General features: G+C 39.0%; 1 protein-coding gene across 11 annotated transcripts in view; it reads right to left on the bottom strand.

The window, feature by feature from the left end:
• ABCC5 (ATP binding cassette subfamily C member 5) overlaps positions 1–24,443 on the bottom strand; it is a 205,787-nt gene that overhangs the window by 14,152 nt on the left and 167,192 nt on the right. For 4 of the 11 annotated variants that reach the window (XM_080409097.1, XM_080409089.1, XM_080409093.1 and 1 more), the window contains exons 3-20: positions 22,330–22,368; positions 20,051–20,211; positions 19,651–19,806; positions 18,753–18,900; positions 13,845–14,078; positions 13,561–13,734; positions 12,111–12,258; positions 11,458–11,606; positions 10,710–10,817; positions 8,561–8,911; positions 6,981–7,052; positions 6,122–6,246; positions 5,452–5,524; positions 4,694–4,897; positions 4,145–4,288; positions 2,245–2,347; positions 1,357–1,541; positions 151–297 (exon numbers count right to left, since the gene is read on the bottom strand). In XM_080409097.1, coding sequence (XP_080265223.1) covers positions 151–297; positions 1,357–1,541; positions 2,245–2,347; positions 4,145–4,288; positions 4,694–4,897; positions 5,452–5,524; positions 6,122–6,246; positions 6,981–7,052; positions 8,561–8,911; positions 10,710–10,817; positions 11,458–11,606; positions 12,111–12,258; positions 13,561–13,734; positions 13,845–14,078; positions 18,753–18,900; positions 19,651–19,806; positions 20,051–20,211; positions 22,330–22,368 — 2,721 coding nt within the window. Of the gene's footprint in view, positions 1–150; positions 298–1,356; positions 1,542–2,244; positions 2,348–4,144; positions 4,289–4,693; positions 4,898–5,451; positions 5,525–6,121; positions 6,247–6,980; positions 7,053–8,560; positions 8,912–10,709; positions 10,818–11,457; positions 11,607–12,110; positions 12,259–13,560; positions 13,735–13,844; positions 14,079–14,541; positions 18,659–18,752; positions 18,901–19,650; positions 19,807–20,050; positions 20,212–22,329; positions 22,369–24,443 lie in introns of those variants that run through there. The other 7 variants (XM_080409092.1, XM_080409095.1, XM_080409094.1 and 4 more) reach the window with 5 other exon arrangements.

The raw sequence follows: 24,443 nt of genomic DNA, 5'->3' as shown, positions 1-24,443 counted from the left end.
TGACTTACGGAAACCTCACAATCCACGATCTGACTTCCTCTAGTTTAAAAGTCTCTCTTGGGAGGTGACCAAAAGAACCACAGTGACAGCAATATACAGAAGTAGGAGGAAGGGCGGGAGAAAATGAAGAACAGCAACATTGGCACGTACCTTTACAAAGACAACACCACGAACAGCTTTCAGGATCAACATAACTGCCATGGACAGTGCATAGATGCCAGCATAGTAATGCATATGAGGGTTATCTTTCATACTGTTGCTTATGACAGTATCATTTCCCAAAGTCACAGTGGTGTTCTGCAGAAAATGCAAGGTTTTGGTGAATAGTTAGTTAAGACATGGATTAAGCATACACACACTATACGTGGTAAAATTTAACTGTCTTGTGTCCCCTCCCACCATATGCAGTATTTCTAAATAAAGTACTTCAATAATCTTTGAGTACTTCAGAAAGTTTTCCCTAGCAGAAATACTTGACTTGCAGATTGACCCTTTTCCTACAGTATCTTTGACAATATTACCACAATACCCACTTCATTTAATTCCTAATCTCTTATTTCATGCTTATTATTTCTTGTTTTCTTCTGAACACCACCAGATACTTGCATACCACCACTCTTATTACACAGCAATATTCACCTTGGATACGCTGTACAGTCTTCTTATCAAAAAGTTGTTATTTTCTGCTAGTATGCAGTAAATTCTTTACTGTCACACTGTCATACATTCTCATTCTTTCTTTGAATCTTTAAGTATGTTTAAGGATCTCATTGCTTATTTTAATATCGTTGGCCATCCACACTTCATTATTTCTTATCTGAGGTTAGTAGTTTGCTCCCTCCACCCCACTCATCCCCCCAAAAATCTTGCAGTTATATTTGAAACTTCAAATGCAATAAGACTTGCAGTCAAAACCCCTAGAGTGGGAAAAGTCTCAAACCATTCCAGCTCATCACAATCTTCAAAGCAACTCCCAAAATTAATTTGACTTAAAGCCATATAATTTAACAAGATTATCCTGTTTGATGCAAGGTCACATTCAAACGAAAAACAGCACTAAAATAGTAATTCCTCCTGCAGCTGGTTGGCCCCTTTCACATTTTCACTTCCTTTTCTCAGATTAACCAAGGCAAGGAACAAGAGGGCAGTGCAAAACCACCTGAGCTATATTCTTACTAGTGGAGCTCACTAATTCTTGGAGATCAACACTCTTGGGGAGATGACCTCCTGGGGAGCCTTACAACTTGCTTAAATTAGGAAGCACCATTTGGTCTCATAAGACTGGTTTGGATTAGTCTAGGAGAGCAATCCCCCTGCCCATTAGACACAAGAGAGTACAAAAGCTATTTATCTTACTCCACTGCCTTGCTTGATCCAGAAACTCAGCCACCAGTTGCTAAAAGCTGTACTGCCCACATTCAGCACAAACAGTGCCATGATGATGAGGAATGCAAAGGGGCCTCCAGCTGCCTGAATGTAGATACCATAAACAGACCAAGGGACAGAGCCTTTGCCTTTCTCTTCCAACTGGACCAACTGGCCTGTGAAACAAAAGGAGGAAAAGAAAGGGGGAGTGAGGAAAAAGCTGTTCCATGAAAATTTCTGTAAGTTTGTGAATATACACAAAACTAGTCATCTTCAAAATGTACAGAAAACTTTCAAAAATACAGAATTACTTAATACGTAGAACTTAATGATTCAAACATTTTTCAAAGCGTCACACTTCCTTGCAGAATCATTCACATCATAGTACATCTGAAAAAGCACAGACTTAAATATTAGGCTGGCATCAGCCTCACTATTGTTTTTTAAAGCCCGCTGTAGTTCGAAGTTAACATTAAACAGAGAGAACCACAAATCAGAGGTCAGACCTTCCAATTCTTCATACTTAAGTACCATGTCCTGCCCAGGACTCTGCAAGTACCAAGCCACACACATTACCCCTCTTGGGATAGGAGGGAGAGGCAGTGTGGGGGACAGTGCGCTGTAAGCTCCTTTATGCCAATGGCATCTGACCAGCAGCAGCCTGATTGAACTTAAAAACATTGTGCAGGCACCCATATTTAATGAATGAATTAATGTTCAGTGCCCACTACCTGTGCAGTATCAGCCACACTGAGTGGTCAGGACTTGAGAAAACTTCCAAAAGCTGGGAGGTACATTCATACTACACTATGAAAGCAAATGTTTTGATCTTATTGGTGCATAAAATAACTACAGCCAGAAATCTGATTACATAGTTACCCTCTTCCTTCTTTACAACTTTCTCCTTCTTCACAGACCCTGTTTTGGTACTCTTATCCTGGGGTCTTTTCAGTGAACTGTTTGTGTTCTTCTTTATATTAATCTGCAGGAAAACAATGACACTAAACATAACAAGAGTAATTTCCTTTGACATTTTCATATCTGAACCCAAACTTTTTATAAGCTGCCTCCTAAGGACAAAGGTTTTCAACAGCTTAGCATTCACATCAAGGAGGATATTAACTTCACCGTTATTACAGATGACTGCCAACTCCGGTGGATTAAATTCTCCAGCTTGATTAATCTCAACTGCTACCAATCTGTACTGGTAGCGTGCAAGTTTAATTTCCAGAATCAGTGATACTATAAGCACACATGGTAGAGGAATGACACCTGTATTACCAAGAGACAGATGTAATCCCCATCCCTTCTAAAATCACAGTTGTAATTCACAACTGCAACTCACAATTTTCTTAAAAGCCTTTTTTTCCCCAAACACCCTAGGTACTTCACTGAGGAAATCTCTCATTAAATGACTCTAGAGATGAAGTCAGGTTAGCTTAGTCTTCCAGAAATCAAATGTCCAAACACCAAACTGCACATACAATTACTGTTCTAAACCCAGCCATCTTCCCACAAATGGAAGTTATTACCTGTTCAGAAACAGCCTACATTAACTGAAACCCCCTACACACCATCTTCAGGGTCATCTTCCCACACTATGTGAAAAGAGACATCTCACATATGTCAAACCACTGAGAATCTAACTTTACCATCCATTTCTTATCCTACAGGGAATGCAAATTAATGCTCCTTACAAGAGCTAGTGTTCACAGGGAGACAGTGAAGGTCAGTCAAGCATGCAGACAGGAGAATCTCATCTTAACTGTCATTATATTAATCTTAAAATGGCAGAACTATAAGCTTCATGCCTCAGAAAGGATATGCAGAGTAATGAATGCATTGTATTGTTTTGCTTCTTTCACCAACATCTCCCTGGAGAAAACTTCACCAAGCACCTTCTCTGTCTGTATATTTATTCCAATGCTACCTTGTCAGAAACACTTTTTTTTTTTAAATGTCTGCAGCCTGTGAATAACAAGCCTCTCAACTCTTAAAAAGAGAACTGCTGATGTGCTCTGTAATCTCTTCTTACTAAGAGAAAACACACACAAAACTTAGAGAAGTAAATCATCAAATAAAAAACAGCCAAGTTGCTTACTCAAAGAATAAAGGGAATAACAGGAGAAAAGTGGTAAAAATTTAATTGCTGCAAATTTAAATGCATGTCCTACTAAATGGTTCTTACTATTTTCTAGATTTACATTTTTTCCATCAACTAAAATACTAGAGCATAAATCCAAGTTTCCATTTACAGCCACTGTCTCATAACAGAAGCAATGTTAAGCAGCCATTTTTTTTCTCAAAAGCCCCCAAACCATTTTCAGCTACATTCCCAAAGTACTGTCACATTTAACTTTTGACAAGTTGTGTCACTTTTGCTGTGCCTCCGTCACACTCTATGTGGAAAAAAAAGTAACACAGCAAGAATTTTTTCAGGCAAAGGTTGGTCCAGGTCTGTGCTAATTTGGAGGTAAATTAAGAAGCAAGGTATACAAGAAACAACAAGCTTCCTGCTCTGAGCATCACCAGAGGAGAAAATACATTACTTTCATGTTCAATTCATGATGTTCATTGGCAGAGTCCTCTCTATTACACATTTCCTAAATACTGTGACTGCAAATAAAAAGTGCTAACAAAGCACAGATTATTCTGCATGAAACCTATTGGTCAGATCAAACATGAACATGTGAAGGCATTTTCCAGTCTTCCAACTATGTCATTTGGTTCACCTCACCAGAAAAGTCAACATTCAAAGCACTTTAAAATAAACAAGTACCTCAATATGTGGCGTCTCTCCCAGCTGTAGGTTATTAAAAATAGTTGCATAGTCCCCATTTAAATTCATCAGTTCCTCATGACTTCCTCGCTCAGTAATGCAGCCCTCTTTCATGAAGATCACTTCATCGCAGTCAACAAGATACTGGAGAAAACAGCAGTAAGTCCAAGTCTCTATCATTACGTCCAGTAATCAAACACACTCCCAATTAAACCCTTTTCATTAATTTATAGACATCTGCACGTAACATGCCTCCTCCCATGTAAAAAGCATCTTAATTTTCAAAGGTCCTGCATTGACTAGAACATCATGATTACTCTCACGCTACACAAAGTTTTTATGTTCTATCAAAACCAATCTTTAGCCAAATGTTACCAGTCACAATCAGACACCAAGCACCACTGGCATCAAATAAAGAATTACATTGTGCTTGCCACTTATTTGCAAACCTAGCCTGTAAATGTAAACATGCATCTTATAGACGGACAGGGTTGTCCTGTAACAGCATTTCGAGGAAGTCCAAGAAAGAAAGTATGAGAGATGTAGTACCTGAAGCTGATGAGTAATGAAAAGGACAGTCTTTGATTTCAGGTGCTTCCTTATTGCACTGTTAAAAATGTGATTTCCAACATGAGCATCTAAGGCACTAAGGGGATCATCAAGGATGTAAATGCTCCTGTCACTGTACAGGGCTCGAGCCAGACTGATTCTCTGACGCTGTCCTCCGCTCAGGTTAGCCCCTCGTTCACCAATCTGTACAGACACACACCCATTATTTTATTTCTACAGCACCATGCAACATAGATACTCAGAGCTCAAGAGGTGACCAGAATGAAGCAGAGCATATATATTATACATACATAGATGCACACACCCCATAATATTAGATATTGTTCTAATACATATATATATATTCTACTTCAGGTGTTCACTTCTTTGTTATACATTCAAACTCAGGGTTAATATACATGAAATGTGACAGTACTTTTTTTGCTTATTTTACTTTTTTTATATTAACATAGCCATGCTTTTTTCTTAGCTATTTTAAATGAAGTTCAAATACATCCTGTTAAGGTAGATTAATTTACAACACAAAAAAACCTCCCAAACTGTCAGTATCTGAGTCAAAATCATGACACAACTCTCAGTAGTTCAGGGCTTGCACTGATAAGCTCAACTCAACATGGTGCATTCAACAGCTTGGCTTACAAGCGTACCAGACTGATATTCCCCTCACTCCAGTCTAGTCTGCCAAATCAAAACTCTTCTCCATCTACTGATTAGTTTACTATAAGCAAAACTTATACCTCTGTCAGGTCCCCATTTGGAAGGATGGCTAGATCAGGCCTTAGACAGCAACCATTCAACACCGTATTGTATCTAAAGAACAGTTAGAAAACCAGTAAGAACCAGTAAGTTACTTCCCCCACATACCTAGCTAGTACAGCATCATCTCACTTTCTACACCAATATCCGACATTCCTGCAGCCTAACAAAAATGATCTGCTTTGGATTCCCAGGAAGAAACTGAGGATAATGATAAATCACCTACTTCTGAAGTACTGTGAAGGTAAGGAGGCAATTTCTTTCTGGGGACAGCTAGCACAGGCCACAGGCAAGGCCCTCACTGCATCAAATGCCAATACCTTGCAAGCAGCAGTTGTGTTTAAAAAGGGCAAGGCCAGGACAGCAAGAGGCTGCACAGCAGCTGCTAAAAACAGAGGTCAGACGGTACTCCTGCATGAGGTATAGCCCTCAGCGCAAATGAGCGATGACAGATGCATGGACAGCCATCAACCACAGTGACCATGGGCAAGAGAGGCAGGCTCTTAAGTCTGAGACTTAAAGGAATCCTGAAGATAGACCCTAAAAGGATACACAGGCTTTAACTGCAGCGTACTCTGCATTAATTTTCCCCCACACTCTGGGCAAGAATTACTAAGCTTTCACGAAAATCAGCAAACAGTTCTGACAAACCTTTCTTCATCATATTCCTTGCCAAAAAGAATGTTGTCCCGAAGTGTAGCATTGAGAATCCACGCCTGCTGGGCCACATATGCAAATGTTCCACTTACTGCAACGCTACCCTCCAAAAGGGTCATCTGAAATTAAAGGTAAACTCTGAAATTATGCTATTCCATGCTTAGAACAGACTTCGCTCTGCAGAGTACAAGTAAGTGAAATGGGAGACAGGAAAGAGAAGAGCAGAAGTGTTATCTCACAGTTTGTTACCTGGTGTGCAAAGAGCCAATCTCACACACAGAGCTGAGATACCATTTATTGCATGTCTGCGCAGAGATGGGTGTGCAAATCCACAAAGCTAGCAGCACCTCTCAACACACAGTAAAACATTTTATACACTCGGAGCAATTGTTTACAATTACGTTTAGTTACATTTAATTCTCATAGGTTCTAGCAAGCCTCCCCTCCATTTAAAGGTACAACATTCTGGTTTTTCACCTCCCAATTCTTTAGAGAGGGGGCTTTCTTTGCTTGAGGGTGGATCTTTTAGTATGCCAATTAGGACAATTCACATATAGTTCAAGTAATTTTCTGTTTGGTCTCATTAACCATTTGGTTCTCCTTGAGCTTATCTTGTTATGTCCCAGCTTGACAGAGATATGGCAGCTATTCCTTCTCCCAAGGCCATGTCTTGTTAAGTATTTGTAACATCCTCTGTTTTTCAAATTCTTTCTTGTTTTTCATTATAGATATTTACATATTTTGTCTAAATTTCAAGTTAACAGACTGACCTTCTATTAACCACATATATGCATATGTCTTATCTAATACTGAGCCCATCAACTACAGAGGCAGTCAAAACAGAATTTCTCACCTGTCCTAAAATTGCTGAGATAAGTGAAGTTTTTCCACTCCCCACACTGCCGCAAATTCCAACAAGTTTTCCCTAGACAGAAAAAAACATAAGTTATGGTACTCATTTCTTACACTCTCCATCCCTTTCAGAATTTGGACTACCTTCAGTACCTCCGAAGGGACAGCTGGACATTAATGACAGCTGAAAAGGGACATAACAGACAAAAAAAGCAAGACGGTCAGTATTTTAACTCTCAAATAAAGATATGATGAATATCATACCAACAAGGAATGCTATCCCACAGTGGACTAATACTGAATCAACTCTACAGGTAAAAATGAATGTATTTTAAGATCATCTCCCTTTTGACCAGGCCTGATACGGGCCCAGGGAATGCTGCACTCAGCAAAAGGCACCAACGCTTGCCTGAACAGAATGCACCAAGATGCTTTTGAGAGTGGTAAAAAAAGATGTAAAGACAGAAAGAATGAAAGAAAAGCAGAATTTAGGATATATGGGTCCAGTAAATCTCCCTGTCTATGAGATTCAGTTTGCTAACAAACACATACCAAAAAAAGGCTAGAATTCAGTCACTTTGAAGTATGCCTCTGAAAAAAAAAATGGATGGGCGAGCTGACACCCATATTAAATAATGAATTCATCAAAACTATTTTTGTTCCTTTTGTAAAAAAAGGTAAAGTGGATAAAAGGATATATAGCCACTTGTGGAACACATTACTGGCTTCTCATTTGCAAACTTCTGACAGAAAACTAGACTTTATATTTTCAACTGTGTACTCTCTTTTTCAAGGCTGTTTTTTAAAGTAAATGCATCCTCCTCAGAAGTTTAAAATATAGGGGGGGTTATAGTTTAAAATAGTCTAAAGCATCCCACTACTCATCTGACTATATAAAACAATTTAACCACAAGTATCTTGATAAATACATGGATCCTATTACTACAACACCCAACTGCCAGACTGCAAAACTGTTGTATTTGTAGAAGATGTCATATATTGAGTTCAATGCTTTTTCTCTGACATTTTACATGCTTTTACCCATCTCGGAATGAGAATTCCAACTGCTTCTAAACTCTTGAAAATCTCTGTACAAAAATTCTCAAGGAAGAAAACCACACATTCTTCAATGAAAAGCACTGTTATGCTCCATTAGAACACCTCATCACCTAAAAAGTTCACAAAGAATATAGCTGAAACCCTGAAAAATTATCAAGCAGCTGCAGGAATACACTATCCACCAACACCCCACTGATAAATAACCCTGTTGCCCTGCTGATTCTTCAAGCTTGGATACTTTACTGAGAACTAGAAACAGCAAAACCATCACATAAATGTGAAACCTATACAACCTGCAGTCATTTCATAGGCTGTTTGCAAAAATCTAGTTTGCTAAAATGGCACAGCTGTTTACATCAAGATCATACACTGCATCCTGGACACCGCAGTTGCTATGGATATTACAGGAGTGCACAAAAGCAATATGCTCCATTTCATGCAAAAATACACCGTGTCCTATTCCAAGGGACACATAAAAATGAGGCCTTTTGAAAGCTCAGATTTCCTCCTTTCTTCTCTCACCTTTTCTATCTCCAAGTCAATGTTGTAGAGAGTCCTCTGAAGCCGAAGATTAACCAGGTGGATGATTTTGTTCTCCTCTTCAGGGCTAGGATGGTCATCATTGTCCACTAGAAGATGGCCCTTCTGCTCTGCCAGCACAGCTTGCTGTCCCTCATTCTGTAGCTTCATTTTCTCTTTCTTGCCCTTGGTGATTTTCTTGTCTTTTTTCACTTTGGGGGTCAACTTTGGTGAGCTCTGGACGCTGGCGTGGGAGAAGTCCCAAGCCAAGGTAGCATTTTTCACCTCTATCGCGGTGTGAGGATTGGCTGGTTTTTTCTTTATCATATGAACCTCTTCCATTACAAATAAACTCTGATAGGAGTTGTGAGAGAGGTGTAAAGATGAGACACCTGATCAAGACTGGGAGACAAGCCTATGGCACACTCACGCAGCAAAACACATCAGGCTATATAGTAGGAGGAAGCTGAAGAGCAAAAGGTAGCTCATTAGTGTAAACTAACTCCAGGCCTGCTAAGTGGCTGGGGCATTCCTGGATGTGGTGGAAGTACTTAGATACACTAAGACTTTTACAGCACTGCGATACTCTGGAAGCAACATCAGAAGGGCTTATTCTTTTAACACTGTTTGCAACCGCAGCTCTGTAACTTCCAGATTAAAAACAAGAGTAGAATACATGGGTTGGAGTGAAGAGGTCATTTTAAGGGAAAGTGACTGACTTGTCCTGCACACCAACTCATTATGGAAAGAGATGGAATGACTTTTAACTTCAGCTTTTACCCTTCAACATTTCTGCTGGGAAAAAAGTCATCTCTCACAAGTTTAGCTGATCTGTCTTGGGCTGCTTGGCAATAAGAAGACATTAAGTCCATTGTATCACGTTTTCCACCACATCCATCAGTATTTACAATCAACACAGATTAGGAAGAGATTTTTCACACAGTTTAATTACAAGATAAAAAGCTTTCCACTTACGTAATTTATGACTTGAACTAAGAAGCCTTTTGTAATTAAAGACTTCTCAATTCTCTGCCTTATATACTCTTACAATTGCTATGGTCAAATCATACATTCGGAAGAAAGGTCACACTCATTTACAGAGCCAAAAAGCCAAGTTACATTTTTACTGTGATGTTAGACTATCCCCACCTCTTGTTATACTCCCTACACAGATTACCCTGTTTACAGTCAGACTGGAAGATAATTACAATTTCCCCTGTCCTTGTCTTCCCCCACCCCCAAAACTCCCTTCAGCACATTTGGATTTAAGAAAGTCTGGTTTAGGGTGACTCATGAGATGAAACAAAGATGCTCCAAAGCAATGGGATCTCAAAACCATTCTGCAGTTCCTATACTTCTCACACCCAGATTTGTTTCATGAATGCACTGCACAGAATCCATGTATCTGTCAATGCTTGTGGAATCCTATTTGGAAACTTCTAAAACGTCCAATGCACTATTGTCTTCAAGAGACAAGACAAAATTAAAAGGTCTGTCTTCTGAGTTCATACTAAAGTACACACAGCGCATTTACTTCACAGGGGTTGAAGGATGAGGTAGGGCTGTTTGTTATAAGGAGTTGAATTTTCTGCCATAAATTCTCTTTGTCAGATCACAACTGCATTTTATTCACCTACTGGAGTTTCAGTCACTTAATCTAGTCTGGAAATACAAAACCTCAGTTTTTCGTTACTACAAGCAAAATTCTACTGGTTTCTGCAAAGCTGCCTACATAATACATGATATTTTTCCAAAAACAGTTTCATTTTCCAAAAACAGTTTCATTAGCAAAACAAAGTTTCACTGCAGATATACTGCACTGCCTTCTCATACAGATGGGTCTTTAAAGGGAGTTTAAGAATCATTATGCTCTGAGTCATCTAGTCCTGTACTCTTATCCCTTACAGTGGCCAACATAAAAATCATTAAATAATAATATTTTGCTTCCCACACCGGTATTATCTTAAACTTCTACTATTCCTTCACTAGATTTGTATCTCTTCCACAAAATACAATGCTCTGCAGTGCTAAGTGTAAATAAAAAGAACTCCTCAGTCATTAGAACACTACCTTCCAAGTGTTCCCTTAGTATCTATTATACACATACAACATTCCACACATAGTTAAAATGGCAAGGCCAAACGCTGCTTACCTTAAATCTGTCAACAGAAACAGATGCCTCAGACAGAGACTTCACTGAGAAAGGTGTTACTTTTAGAGCAAAAGTCATTGAATTAAAGACAGTGACCACTGTGAATGCCTAAAAATGAGACAAGACAGATTATCACATTTGGATGCAATATGCTAACTCCAACCTTCTAAAAGCTGAAGTGTCACAACAGCAATTTAAAGCCATAGAAAAGGCCCACAGTCCAAGAATAACTATTTAAATATTCAACATGTTCTCAAACAGCCCAAAAGAGCAGATCTGCACAACTCTTTCTCCCGTGCTTTGTAACAGACCAAGACAGACACTTCAGTGTTTGCAGGCCTACCGAAGGCAGCAGCTAGCACAATCTGCATTAACCTATTACGTGAAGACCTAAGTTCAAATCATGTTGTAAGCCATTTGTGCCGTTTTCCATCCAACCATGCTGCAAAACAAAAACATCCAGTAATCCCAGTGCCCTATCTGAACAGCAAACAGGAGTGCTCATCTACGTTCAGCTCCAAACCCATTCTGGGGAAGGTCAGGACTGAAACAACACTGAGAGGTTTTTGTGCAAAATGTAAGATTACATCTGCTGCTGTCAGACCTATCAGACGTTCTCTGTGAGCAAGGCTACAGCCTGGCCCCACTGGCACAGCCACAAAGCAAAGAATACGATAAAGAGAAATGACTTAGTAGAAAAGGTACTGTAGCAATATTGTAAACAATATGTTCAACACCAGTAAGTTACCTGAGCTGCTGTAAGATCGTAGCCAAGGATCATGTGGACAGAAAAGGTCACCACGCTGGCAATTACTACAACTATGGGAGCCACACCCACAGTGATGCTCTGGAAGTAGCCTGCACGCTCTAAAATTTTACGTTCTTCCTCACGAATTTCTAGAAATATAAATAGGGGCACCACATTTGAAGGAGGATTTGGAGGGTACATACACAGCTGATGCTACCATCAGAAATAGAGTAAGACAGGCCTAACTCTATGCTTTAGCATTTATCATATTATATATATACCTTCTCATAAAGACCACAGTTACAGACAGGCAAACTATAATGGTCTATAAATCTCCGTAAGAATAGAGGTCTTACTTTATTTTAAAATGGAGCAGCTAGCACATTTATTAAATTATAAAAAATGGAACAAAATTCTAAAAATTAAGATTAGTGCCAGGACACAAACATTATTATGCTGGAAGGCAAAGCTTCAGAAGCAGATCTGTTCATCCACCCTATTGTGCATAACAAATAGGAAGCCCGAAGGATGAAAGTGTTACCACACTGCAGGTACATCAACACCTATGGTACTAAGCTAGGAGGATGCACCAGGCTACTAAAGCAATGGGGCATCTGCACAAAAGGAAATATTTACAGATTACGTGAACTCACTTTGAACGTTCTGAGAAAATGGTTTGACCCAGGCATACATTTTAATGAACTTAATGTAATTAAGAACTTCATTCATCTTTTGCACACGTTCATCCGTTGTTGATACACATTTTCTTCTGAAATAAGCTGTGAGCCGTGACACAAACATCTGAAACAAAAGGCAACACCATTAATGGCAACTCAGAAAGAGCAAGTGCATTCAACTCCTCCTAATTACCAGAGAAAGAGGATTTGGAATCCGAAAAAGGGATTCAGGGATGGGGCAAAGTGACATAAAAGTCGGGCTGAAAACACTATTCATATCCTCCCATCCACACTGAGCACCACACTCACAATACCAAGTTTCAACAAAAATAAGATTTGTGAAATAAGGCTGTGCACTTTTACCAGCACTGAATAGTACCAGTTTTAAGTTTTTTAAGCACCAAGACTACAAACACATTAACCTAAAAACACACCAAGTTGACCCTCATAGCAAAAGAACAGTAGAACCCATTTTAGCCAACCTTTTAACCTGGTCCCACTACAAGGCCAAAGAGGAAGCTGGACTTTGCACAGCCAGATCAGTTTCTACCATATGCCAGTGCTATGAAGGTGGTAACACAGTTTTAACACTTTTACTAAAGCAATCTAAAAATAAATAGTTTTTCACATGTTTCTAAATATCTGCTACTCTTAAGTTCATCCCATTCCTGGTCTGAAATTAAAAATCAACACACTAGGAAGTTTTCACCTCCTTGCCCTTCTTCATACTCCTGCAATGTCTTTAGAGTCCCCACCAATAGAGAAGGACTGCTGAAAAGAACTGGAAAAGATGATCAAACTCCACTCCTCATTCTCCTCTTTAAAACAGAATTGCCATTATTTTAATCATTACAAATAGGACCAAAGTGGACTTTACAGTATTCAGCCTCCATGCTTTTTTAAAATTTGTATCATGAATACAGTGACAAATCTTCAACAGCCTTACAGGGCATTTTAGAGGCAAGAAGAATCTGGCTTGAACTAGCCTATTTCAGAGCTCAGCAGAAGTAGAGGCAGGAGTAACTAATAAAGAACACCCTCTCCCAGATGAGGTGCTTTTCAACATCTTTTGTTGAAGTCAAGAGCAACATGCTCAAGCAACAATGAGCTCCTGTACAGAAACTGAAGGCAAGTGTCTTTCCAACCCTGACTGCAAGCACCTGAGCATTCTGGAGTTTAATTTAGCTATGCATATTTATCTCAGTCAAATCTATCAGATTTCCTATTTCCATTTCCTAATTTTCTTCATCATTTTGAGCTTCCCGTTTCCAAATCTCTGCTTCATACACCATCTTCAGAAACACGTTCAATAACATGCAGTGCCATAAATGGGACTAAATCTAGCACATTTCAACACCTATTCACAACTATACGTATGTCTGCCCTAATAAAAAGGAAGTAAGTGTTAACTCTCTTTCCAACTCACCATTGCTGGGTAGAAAAGGATGAAGACAGCAGAGCCCAAGAAGCCTGTCGGACCCAGAATAATCACATTATAAACCATTCCTAAGATGGCCACAATAGGGCCTCCAGCCAACAAACTGCCAACTGCTGCAGCTTCAAACATCCTCTGACCATCATTGGAACATACATTTATGAGCTGAAAAAATACATAACATTATTTAGATAAAAGGCACAGCTCATTCACAAAGGAATATAAATGCATATCCCTTTTCACACTGCAATTACCAAAACAATGTTGCAGCTTACCTCTCCAAGAGACTTCTCCTTTATGTTCTTCAGCTTAAGAATTTTTTTAAACGCCATTGTCAAGATAGCTCCACGTAGTCTAACCCCCGTGCGGTAATTCAAAGCCCAGGTTAGTGCAAGGGACCAAGATCGCACTATTTCCGTCATAAAGATGCCAAAAACTAAAAACAAGCTGTACTGCAGGTTGGACTCACTCTGTTGGGTATACTCCAAAAGGTGTTTCACAACGAACGCCTACAGGAAGAAATGCAAGCTTGCATGAACACCCCATCATCCCAGAAGACCATGCAACAACTTTATGTTAAGTTAGAAATAAGCAGGCTACTTTGATTTTAAAAGAGCCATTTGAAAGAGAAAGCATCTTCTTTCTAGAAGTAAAAGGTGTCAATACAAGAAGTACTGTAACACAAAGCCCTGCTGAGAGCCAAGCACTGAGTCAAATTTAGTAAGTAAAGAGAGTTTAATTTGGAACCATATTCCTCGCAGTACACTTCTAATCTTCCGTGTCTTCTAACTTAACATAAATCTGTCAGTTAGCTGAAAGCAATGCATTATCATATAGAAGAGTTTTAAAATATAGTCACTACTACTTATACATCTGCACACATAAACATTCCTTTACGTGACATTAAGACCTTTTTTATTTTATCTTTGGTTTGCTTCAAACGTGCTTATTTGATAAAAAGGAACAATGTACCTACAGTTGTAGAGGGGAAGAGTGAGAAGGACATTTGCAAAACATTCCTGGAAATAAACATCAGCAGTTTAATAGTAAAGAAAAAAACAAGCAAAAAGCACAAGGTACGCAATACCACAAATCATTGGGGACAGGGGAGGAAAAAAAAAAAAAAAAGACAAAAAAATTAACCGTTCAATCCCTCCCCATACCCTCTCCCCCCAAAAACATAAACACTTTACCTCAGGAATCACATTTCAAACATCACCTGCAGAAAGAGGACAGCCCCCAGAACCACCGATTCCCACATCCAGCTCTTTGTGGTCCAACGGCACAATATAACATCATACAACTCACAATCACCAGCAATATTAAATACTATTGACTGCGAAACAATAGGCTTTTATTTGAAATAAAGTGCCACCTTAAACGGTAACATCTCAAGAACACTGTACAACAGGTAGAGCATTGTATAAACATACAATCTGCACATACAGGATAATTATAAAGGACTAACATCTAACAGTCAGTCTTAGCCTGTAACAAACTAGATTTAAAACTACGCACAAAATTATAAAGATACAAAAACAGAACAATATTTGTTCATGAAGTCCAAAAGAAGTCAAACTTGCAGGTGCCAACAGAGAAGGCTTCTGAGGCTGCACAAATTCTGAAATCTGGTTTAAAAGTATCCTACAGTAAGGCTTCACAGACAGCAAAAGATTTCCTAGAATGTTTTTCAACAAATGATGCTTTAAGATACTGGTGCTTTTGATATGCTAGTACAGAGCAGAGAATTACCTTTGCCCACAATAAAAAGCAACAAAAAAAATCTGAGACCAAAGAAAATATTTGAGAAGCCTTTCCCATTCATAGTCCGTTGAAGTCCTCTTGGCTAAACCAGGTTTTGCAAATAAGAGTTCTGTATAGTTTGAAGAGAGAGGAAAAAACCAAAACACCCCACTACTGCAGCAAAGGTATTGATAGCTATAGCCCAGCACCAAGTAACAGAAAAAAATGGAGATCAAATTCATCTGTTCTGAGGAAAATAATTCTGCACATCAGAACCAAGGAAACATGCTGTAAATAATTTTGCTCTTTCGTTTTTCACAGGTGTGAATTAAAGCCAGATGTCCGTCAGGTTCTAGAATGGCCACTGAGAAAATTTACATACCAATCCCTGAACAAATGTGAGGAGCTCACATTCACAGATCTAATGCATTCCAACTTTCTCCTTACTTGGATTTAGTTTTACATCGACTGTTTGGACCACAACTGCATACAGTTGGTTTGCAGTTACTAAGGAGATTACTGACTTCTTTTTCCAGTATTCAATCCAACGTATGCAACCGAGTCACTGAGCAACTGGGGTTAAAATTCCCCTTTTTCCTCACGAGCTGTAACTCAGCATGGTCGCAGACTGCAAGCATTTTCTCGCACACCACAGCATTGCTGAAAGTCTCCAAGAGAGGATGTATAAAGATAGCAGATGTTTCCTGGGGTCTCATTCCTCCCAAAACATTTTAGTGCAATTTTTCAGCACTATTTTATAGATTCAGCATCTCCCGTGATGAAATAGAGACCAGCTTACATTATACCCCCATATTATTTTTTTTCCAGAAGAAAGAAAAGAGGAAACAGCAGATTAAAGGGTTTTGAAAAGGGAGGGGAAAAAAAGTCACACAGAATTAACATTTACATCTGAACACATACTGTATGAATTCAAACTAGTTTAATGACAAGAATCCAGTATAAAGTTATTTACAAAACAAGAAAGTTACAGTACAGAAACTAAAACTCAAGCTAACGGGGAAAAAGGAACTCCTGCGACTATTACCGTAGTAGCTGGTACTAGCTGCTTGGCTGTCTTAAGCATTCCCATTGAATAAACATTACCTTACCTTTGCTCTTGGCGTTCGCTCTGCCCAGCAGGACTGTCTCATTCTGACGCAGAAAACAGCCATCCTGAAAATTCTGAAGAACAGCTTCTGTCACTGGTCCCACTGCAGTGCTGGCATCCCTGCTGCAGCCAGCGTGCGACAGCACGGGGCAGGCTGCAACTGGAGCCAACTGGGAAATTGGGAAACTTACCTCCAGCAGCTTACCACTCCCCCCTCCAGTAACTGACCAAACTGTCAAGCTGTACTCCACTAAGATAGCAAGTTTCCCCATCTCCCAAACAGGAAGACTAGCTCTGAACAGTTGCAAACATTGTTCAGACCTGGAGTTAAACCGATTATGTTTAGTAATCAAAAAACTTCTTAGCTCCTCAACCCAAACTTCAAAGTTTTGGTAGCTGACCAAATGGCAGCAAATATTCACTGGGAATAAAAGGTATCTCACCTATACTAGTACATTCCAATGGCTCTTACAAGGCAGTCTGACACATGCAGCTGTCTCACCAGGTTACCGGTCTGGATACTGTGCCAGATGCAGAATTTATTAAAATAAAATTAAAAAAAAAAGACCCTTGAAGGATCTCTCTGATATAAAAAAATCCCCACACAGGAAGTCTACAAAAACTCCTTTCCAGTTATAACCATCACAATGCTCATCAGCAAAGCCACAGCTCTTGGCTGGCATTTCAAGGTCATAGACATTCAATTAGAATTTTTGAAGTTTAATATAATATAGTGTTTAACTCCATTTTTATAATTTTCACAAATACATGAGGTCAAGTCAAGTGCTTTTCCTGATCTCCCTTTTCACCTTCAGGTGACTGAAAGGATGTAACAATACAAGAAAGCACTGATACTTCTGAGGAGACAGCACAGGCATATCTATGAGGCATGCCATTTTTGAAAACAGGGAGGAGGGATGGTAAAGACTTTTTTCATGCCAAATGATGGAACCAAAAGGGAATTGTTCCTTATTCAGAGAAATGAATAAGGTTGCCTATAAATGGCCAAATGTCCACAGATAATTTTAATTCACCCAAATCGAGCATCAGTTGCAGCAGTAGCCCCCAGCTTAGTCAAGCTGGTTTGTTTTTCTCCCTCCCCTCCCACTCTCTCATTCAGCAGTTCAGCTGAGGCAAATGGAGAAAGTTACACTACAGAAATTAGGGGCAATCCTGCCACAAGTTCTTTGCTAAAGCTAAAAGCAGCTACTAAAGCCCTGTAGTGAAACAATGACAGAAGCTCTTCTTGGGGAAAGCTAGCGCTGTTAAAACCTTAATCATGATTTATTGTTAATTGCCAAAGTATGTTCATATATTTTATAATACAAGCTACTATCAATTATTACCAAGAAAATAATATCACAGAAACATTTATTGTTATTCATATTACATGAAACAAGGCAAACTTTAAAAAGGCTTAAAAAGCAGAACATATTGATAAGACATTTAAAAGCAGGAAAACATTTTAAAAAGACATTTCACCTAACAGTGCACCCAAGTGTACTTACCCAAGAAATGAACCTTCAGCTTACCAGCACACTGAAACGTGTACTACTAGCAGTAATACTGCTCCTACTCCTCAAGGGAAATGTGTAGAGAATAAATTTAGTCAAAATTTCAACTGTAAATCTGCACAGCATGTGCAACAAACAGGTGACAAAAATGGTGTGAATGTCAAGTCCCATATGTTGTTATCTTCATTATGACCCATAGCAACAAACAGCAGCAGTTCCTAGAGGCAATAACATACTCTAACACTTCTACATGAAACCTGTCTAGACCATTCTCTGTAGGATCAGCAAAGGCTACACCCACAGACTTCTTGAAACCTGCTCACATTAGTTTTTAAGTAGTACTCTAATAGAATTGTTTTGTTCCACTTCTTGAAGACTGTGCTATTAATGCCAGTGATCTACAATTAGTGTTTTACCTAAACTGAATTTTATTCCGAGATAAATTTACAGAATTGCAAAAAGAAAAAGAAAACAATTAAAAGACCTGCACATAAGAACTTTATGCAAAAAAACCACATACCATTTAAGGAAGAACGTTAAACTATACTCAAAACCAAAGAGAAAAACCAAGTGTGCATTTCCTCCAAGATACCTAAACTCCCCCTCCCTTCTCCAAGAACTTGCCTCGGTACTCAGCAACTGATCCACCAGCTGTCGGAAACCTATCTTGGATTATTGAAATCACTTTGGAATTTTGCCCCAAAATTTCTAGCTAGTCAAAACATTTAAGTGATTCTACAATGAAACCTTAAGATTTTACAGTTGGCCATGAGATGGAGCCCTCTGGGGTTGTTAAAAAAAGGATGGATATTACTTACTGGTCCACTAAAACCCGCAAGCTGCGTGATCATCAGACACACTATGGAAATGATGAGCCTGGTGCGGCAGAAAATCCACACAACCCTCCGGAGAGAAGCATCTTCGGGCCCACTTTCTTTCAGTTCTTCCTGCCACAATCTCTCCAGCCTAATAAAAACAGAAGCCTTGTGTTAGGAATTTTTCATGGTAAGAGAAGGTACCATCTCATAGGTACTTCTTTGTGAAAATCCCAAGCACTTCCTAGCTCAGAGCAACAAAAAATTGGTATCAACTAGATATGAGAAATAAACACATGGTACATTTTGTGAGGTAAAGAGAAACATCTGCACCTTGAAATATCTATGTTGTGTTACTTCTACAGAAGAGAGGGATGAAAAACACAATGCCTTTTGCTTTGCCTGGAGTCTCTTTGGCAATCTTTAATGTACTGACTTGTTAGAGTCTTTCCTTGCTGATCTGACAGAAGAGTTGTGGAGTCAAAGCCCCAGAAAAACTCTCATTAGCCATAAAAGGTTAGCCTGATCACAAGATCTGACCCATATTCAAATCACTTTTTACTGTCAGTATTAGCTTTCATTATTTTAGCACAAGATTTCTTTTCAGTGTAGCCTTAAGAACTTTGGTTTAATATAAAACAGCTTAAAGACATGCAAAATAAGAAAAACAATTGCAAAACACTCCTAAAGACAGACTCCTCTAAGTTTACTGAAATCAGCAAAAGTACAGAAACAGTGCAGGAAGAGAAAGTGGTCTATGAAGGATAAAACTAAACTCCATTATTCTAAGAAAGGCAGAACAAAATATCACTGCTGCTTTCCTAGGGCAATACTGTATCACTGCCTATGAAGTAACATATAAAGACAGAAATAAGAAAATAATAAGTAACAAGATGTCTACCTTCTACAATTGACATCTGAAGACTCATGCCTTGATAAAGACCATACGTCACCCATAAACAATTCCCCCTTCTTGTACGCTCTGTGGGCCAAAGGAGTGAGCCAGGAGAAGGTCATGCAGGAGAAAAGCCCAGCATTATCAACAGGGTGCTGGTGTCTAAAAGGAAAAAAAAAAAATCACAAACAAATGGAAAAGGAAACAGAATTGTAAGTCCCCGAGAAAAACAAAGCCTCCTCTCATTGGAAGTACTCAGAGTACCAAATGGCCCATATAGCCATACTTGTCAAACAAATCCTAATGTTTTCAGTATCAGTCAGCAGACCTACAGCTACAATCCTGCTTTGTGACTGGTCTGAAAAGCAAATGCTCTATCAGTTCTTTTGTAACCCAAATAACTTACTTGGAAGTAGTCCGTATAGGTTTCAGAACATTTAGGCCATGGTGATATTTTCCCTTGTGATGCTCTTCGTCCAGCATTCTCAGCTGGGAATGCACGGAGGTGTCCAGTGGCAGGCCCTCTGCCCGAGCAGCTGCTTCCAAGGCATCCTGGCATTCAATCTGCTTTTAGAAGGAAGACAGGAGAGTCAGACTTTAAAACTATGTTTAAAAATCCATGACTCCTGACTCCAGCAACTTTGCACCTCCTTCTTCTGTTAATTATTGCACAACAGCAATCACTATAATTTAAATGTCTTAGGAGGACACCCTGGCAGCAAGGACTTGGAGGGCACACATCCTAGATCTGCATTAGATTGCTGCACTTGCAAAACATAAATCAACACCAGTACTGTCTCTGTGCATTCAAAGGATAATAAGTGGACAGACAAGACTAATCTTGCATCCTGCCACAGGAAATATAATAGAGAGAAATTACAAAATCAAGTACCTATGACATCAGAACAATGACTGGCTTACACAGCAAAATTAATACATGCACTCTTGATTAATTTACACCCCCTTAGTGTAATTTAGCTATTCCTATCTGTGGAAAATTCAAATTATTTTCAGAATACTACTGAAGTCCTGTCTTCGAAAAATAGCTTGGATTAGATCAAAAAACAAACATGTTTTAAGCAGAATTGTACTTTTTTCAGTTCCTGCTTTTTCTCTTTCTCCCTGAACTAAAGGGAACAAAGATGACAATTTTCTCTGCTCCCAGCCACACAATTCAACCGCTCAGCAACTTTATTAACAACCACTTAAAAGGCAAGCCTTATCTCGGGGGAATTTTTCCACAGCCCTAGAGAAAGACAGACCTATACGCTAATCTAAGAGGAGAAAGGAAACAGCAATGATATGGAGTAGTCAAAATGTTGCAGAGTTCAAACAAATCTTTTGATCAGAAGCCAGCTGTGGTAAAACTATCTGAGATTAGCTTGCTATCTGTACTTGCAGAGGGCTCACCAGTGGTTCTGCTAACTTAATGGACCATTTATTGCAGTGCCAAGTTACCTGTTTGTATTTTGGTTTCTGAGAACTGGAGCTACTTAGTGAAAAAAAAATTGGTTCTGAAGGAAAAGTCTTCCCAGCTGTCTCACAAACAGAGATACTATTTTTACCCTTACTAGCTGCCTTGCAGAGCAAAGTTATTTTATTCCTTTGAAAATAGCAGCTGTAAGTGCCTTGTAGCCTCCTACAAAACACAGTATCTGCAGACACCAAAAGCACACCAATAGCAAGCACTTTGTTCCCAACCTTCCATCATGTAATTTTTGTCAGAAATGCCACCATTTATCAGACTTTGTCTGTACTACATTAACATGTAAGCATATAGCATATTAAGACATCTAGCTTCCACTCATGCAAAAGACAAGAGCAGGAAACAGATAATAGCATAAACCTGTCCTTTATTTATTTAACCAAGGTACTTAAATAGTGCCTAAGCATATTCTCAATAATCCATGGTCCTGTTCAAAAAACTTATTCGCTAAAGCTATGATTACAAAAGAAGATACCAAAGTCATAAGAAAACAAAAGAGCATTATGACACATGGAGCGACTCAAAATTATGCAGCACTTGAAATCTGAATTAAAATACTTCTCACTCAATTTATATTAAGTTACTGACTCATTAAGGGCAAATTTTAACCCCTTTACCAAATCTACCCCAATCAGTCCTAACAAGGGACCTGCCAAAGATGTCTCAAAGGACTCAGTAGCAGGGAAAGTTCTGCAACCACTGCTTTTCTGGTTGCAGCAGAGTAATTCATAGCTGGTTTGGTACCTTATCCTTTGTCAAAGCCCTAGGCAGATCTGTCCAAACACTCGGTTGCTGATAACATGCTTGTTTGTAAGTGATGCCACAGGCTATTTGCAGAATCATTGTTTTTCAGAGCATGCAAAAAGTGCCCATAAGTTAAAAAAAAAAAAGTCTTCCAAAACAAAACCCACTGTATTTGTCAGCTTGTAAGTTTTTCACCACTTACAAAAAAGAATAGCTTTTTAATAAGCAAGCACAATTGTAAGATACTATATTTTTAGGCAGTCCAAAGTTAACGTACTTGAACACTCACTATGAAAAATAATTAAACCCTCCAGAGCTGCTTAACAGAACTCTCTCAGCAAAGGTGGAAAAGATGCACTGATAAAAGACTAGGGCACTGCCTTTAAAAGGCCTTTATAATGTCTGGCCATATAGGCAAGTATAAGTACAAACCCCTAGTCAAGAACATTGCTCACCTCCATCTTGGCAAGGCTGTCAAAATCCCACATGTATGACTGTCAAGAAACAAAAGCAAAACACTGCTGTACAATGAAGATTCTAAGAAAGACCATACAGTTCTGTGTCACATTAGAAAGTCTTCCAAGCATAGTGTTTATCAAGAAAAAATGAGACTCCTAAGCGGGTCTACAATGCATTTCTAGAGCAAAAGACTGAAGAACAAGAACTAACAACAATCCCCAAACTGTTAATTTTGGTTTCTGAATCCCTATTACTTTTTCAGGTGTTCATCAGCTGGCAATATCCTGATTGCCTGCATGCATGTACAGTTTTCTTGGAAACTAAAACCTTGAAAAAGTCATTAGCAATCGGATATAACAGGTTCAAGCGCTGCTTTTGAAAGAAATGTCTAATAAATCAAACACTATCAAACAGAAATCAGACAGCAATTCAACAACTTATTAATGTACCAATACAAACAATGAACCAGGTGATACACAGCATTGATAACACTGAAGAAATGCTTACAGAAACAAAACAAGCCTAAACTACGTATCATTAACTGGAGGGGGCGGGGGCGGAATGATTCAGACATTTCTTGAAAAACAGCAGCAGTATCACAAAGGCCAAAAGACACAAAGAACAGAGCAGGAAACATTACTATTCCACTTAAACACCTAGGGTTTGCCCCTTTTTTTGAACAGCAGAGTCAGTCCCCTATCACTTGAGTTTAAAAAGGGTATTATACTTAAAACTCTTTCTGGAATTGATGAGAACAGTTATGATTAGAACAGCTTCCACACAAGCATATATTTAGGACCTCTCAGCTGGACAGAAGAGTGAAATAAAGATAAGGTACAGTATTTGAGAGGTCCCTAAAGTCATGAATGGCACAAAGAAGAGAATGAGAGAATGACCACTAACTGTCCTTACAACTAAAGAACTGGGGACTCTGAAACTGATGGTTTTCACACAATGCACACAGATTTAAAATTGTCATAGGATGCTGTAAAGTTCAAATGCATAAATGGACTAAACTTGGAAGAATTAAACTCACACAGGATAAGTACAGTACAGTTTATTAGATGCACATAACAGCAATCTTATCAATAGCTGGTGGATTGAAAAAAATTCTGAAGCCATGGGCAGCTTCTAACAGAGGGCAATAGTTCTGTACTCCATACTTTGTGAAGCTGTGGCAGACGTGGATGCAGGCTGATATGATTCAACAGATGACTGGGAAAATTAACAGATGAAGAAACAGTTAAGCTTTTAATCCTGAGAGCAATCCCTGAGAGTATGGAGGATACTGAGGAAGTATCACTACATGCATGATCTCGACTTGTTCTTTTAACTCCACAGCTAGCTCGCAGGCAGGCAGGCAAAGAGAAGCATGGCTGGTGCTGCTACCACAGAACATATGTGCTCCCTCTGACTTTCTGCAACTTGAGCACCCAACAAAACCAGCACCCGTTATCACAATTTCCTTGTCCAACAAATTGGTCACAGCAGCGGTATGCACATAAGGTAATGTGAGAGCCAGAAAGATGACATGGTTGGCTCAAGACATGCCATGACAGAAAGTCTGGGTGAGTGGAGAACAGTGAGTTGTTAAGGGCAAAGAAAAATATTTGCTCATTAAATTAGAGACAGCAGTACCAAATTCACAACCCACATACCAAGGTCATGTGAGAAGGCCACAGAAGTACAGAAAATTCAGGAGCCAAGCTACAAAACTGTCATACATGTATGCCAAAGGTAAGAAAGACAGAAGTTATGTAGGAAGCAAGAGAGGCATCATAAACATTACTTGAATTTGCTTGCCTTGCTGTGTATGTGAAATAAAGTAACACTTCTGAACACCTGTTAAGCAGCCAATATGGGCATTTATCTCTGAAGATGGGAAGCAGGTGAAGAGAAAGGCAGCAGTTGTGTTGTATACAGGAAGAAAAAAAAAAAACAGTGAGGTAAGATCCTAGCCTTTCACACAGGCAATCTCATATTTAACAGAAAAGGTAGGAATATATTGATTTGACAACTGTAACATCAGATAATAGCAAAACCAGACAAGCCTGGAGGCCAAGCAAAACAGATTTTTTTCCATTCCTTTCTCTGCAAAAGGAGTAAGAAT

Source organism: Falco punctatus, assembly GCF_963210335.1.
Source record: "Falco punctatus genome assembly, chromosome: 13".
Lineage (NCBI taxonomy): Eukaryota > Metazoa > Chordata > Aves > Falconiformes > Falconidae > Falco > Falco punctatus.
Note: the sequence above shows the minus strand (reverse complement) of the source record. Positions and strands in the feature narration are given on the sequence as shown.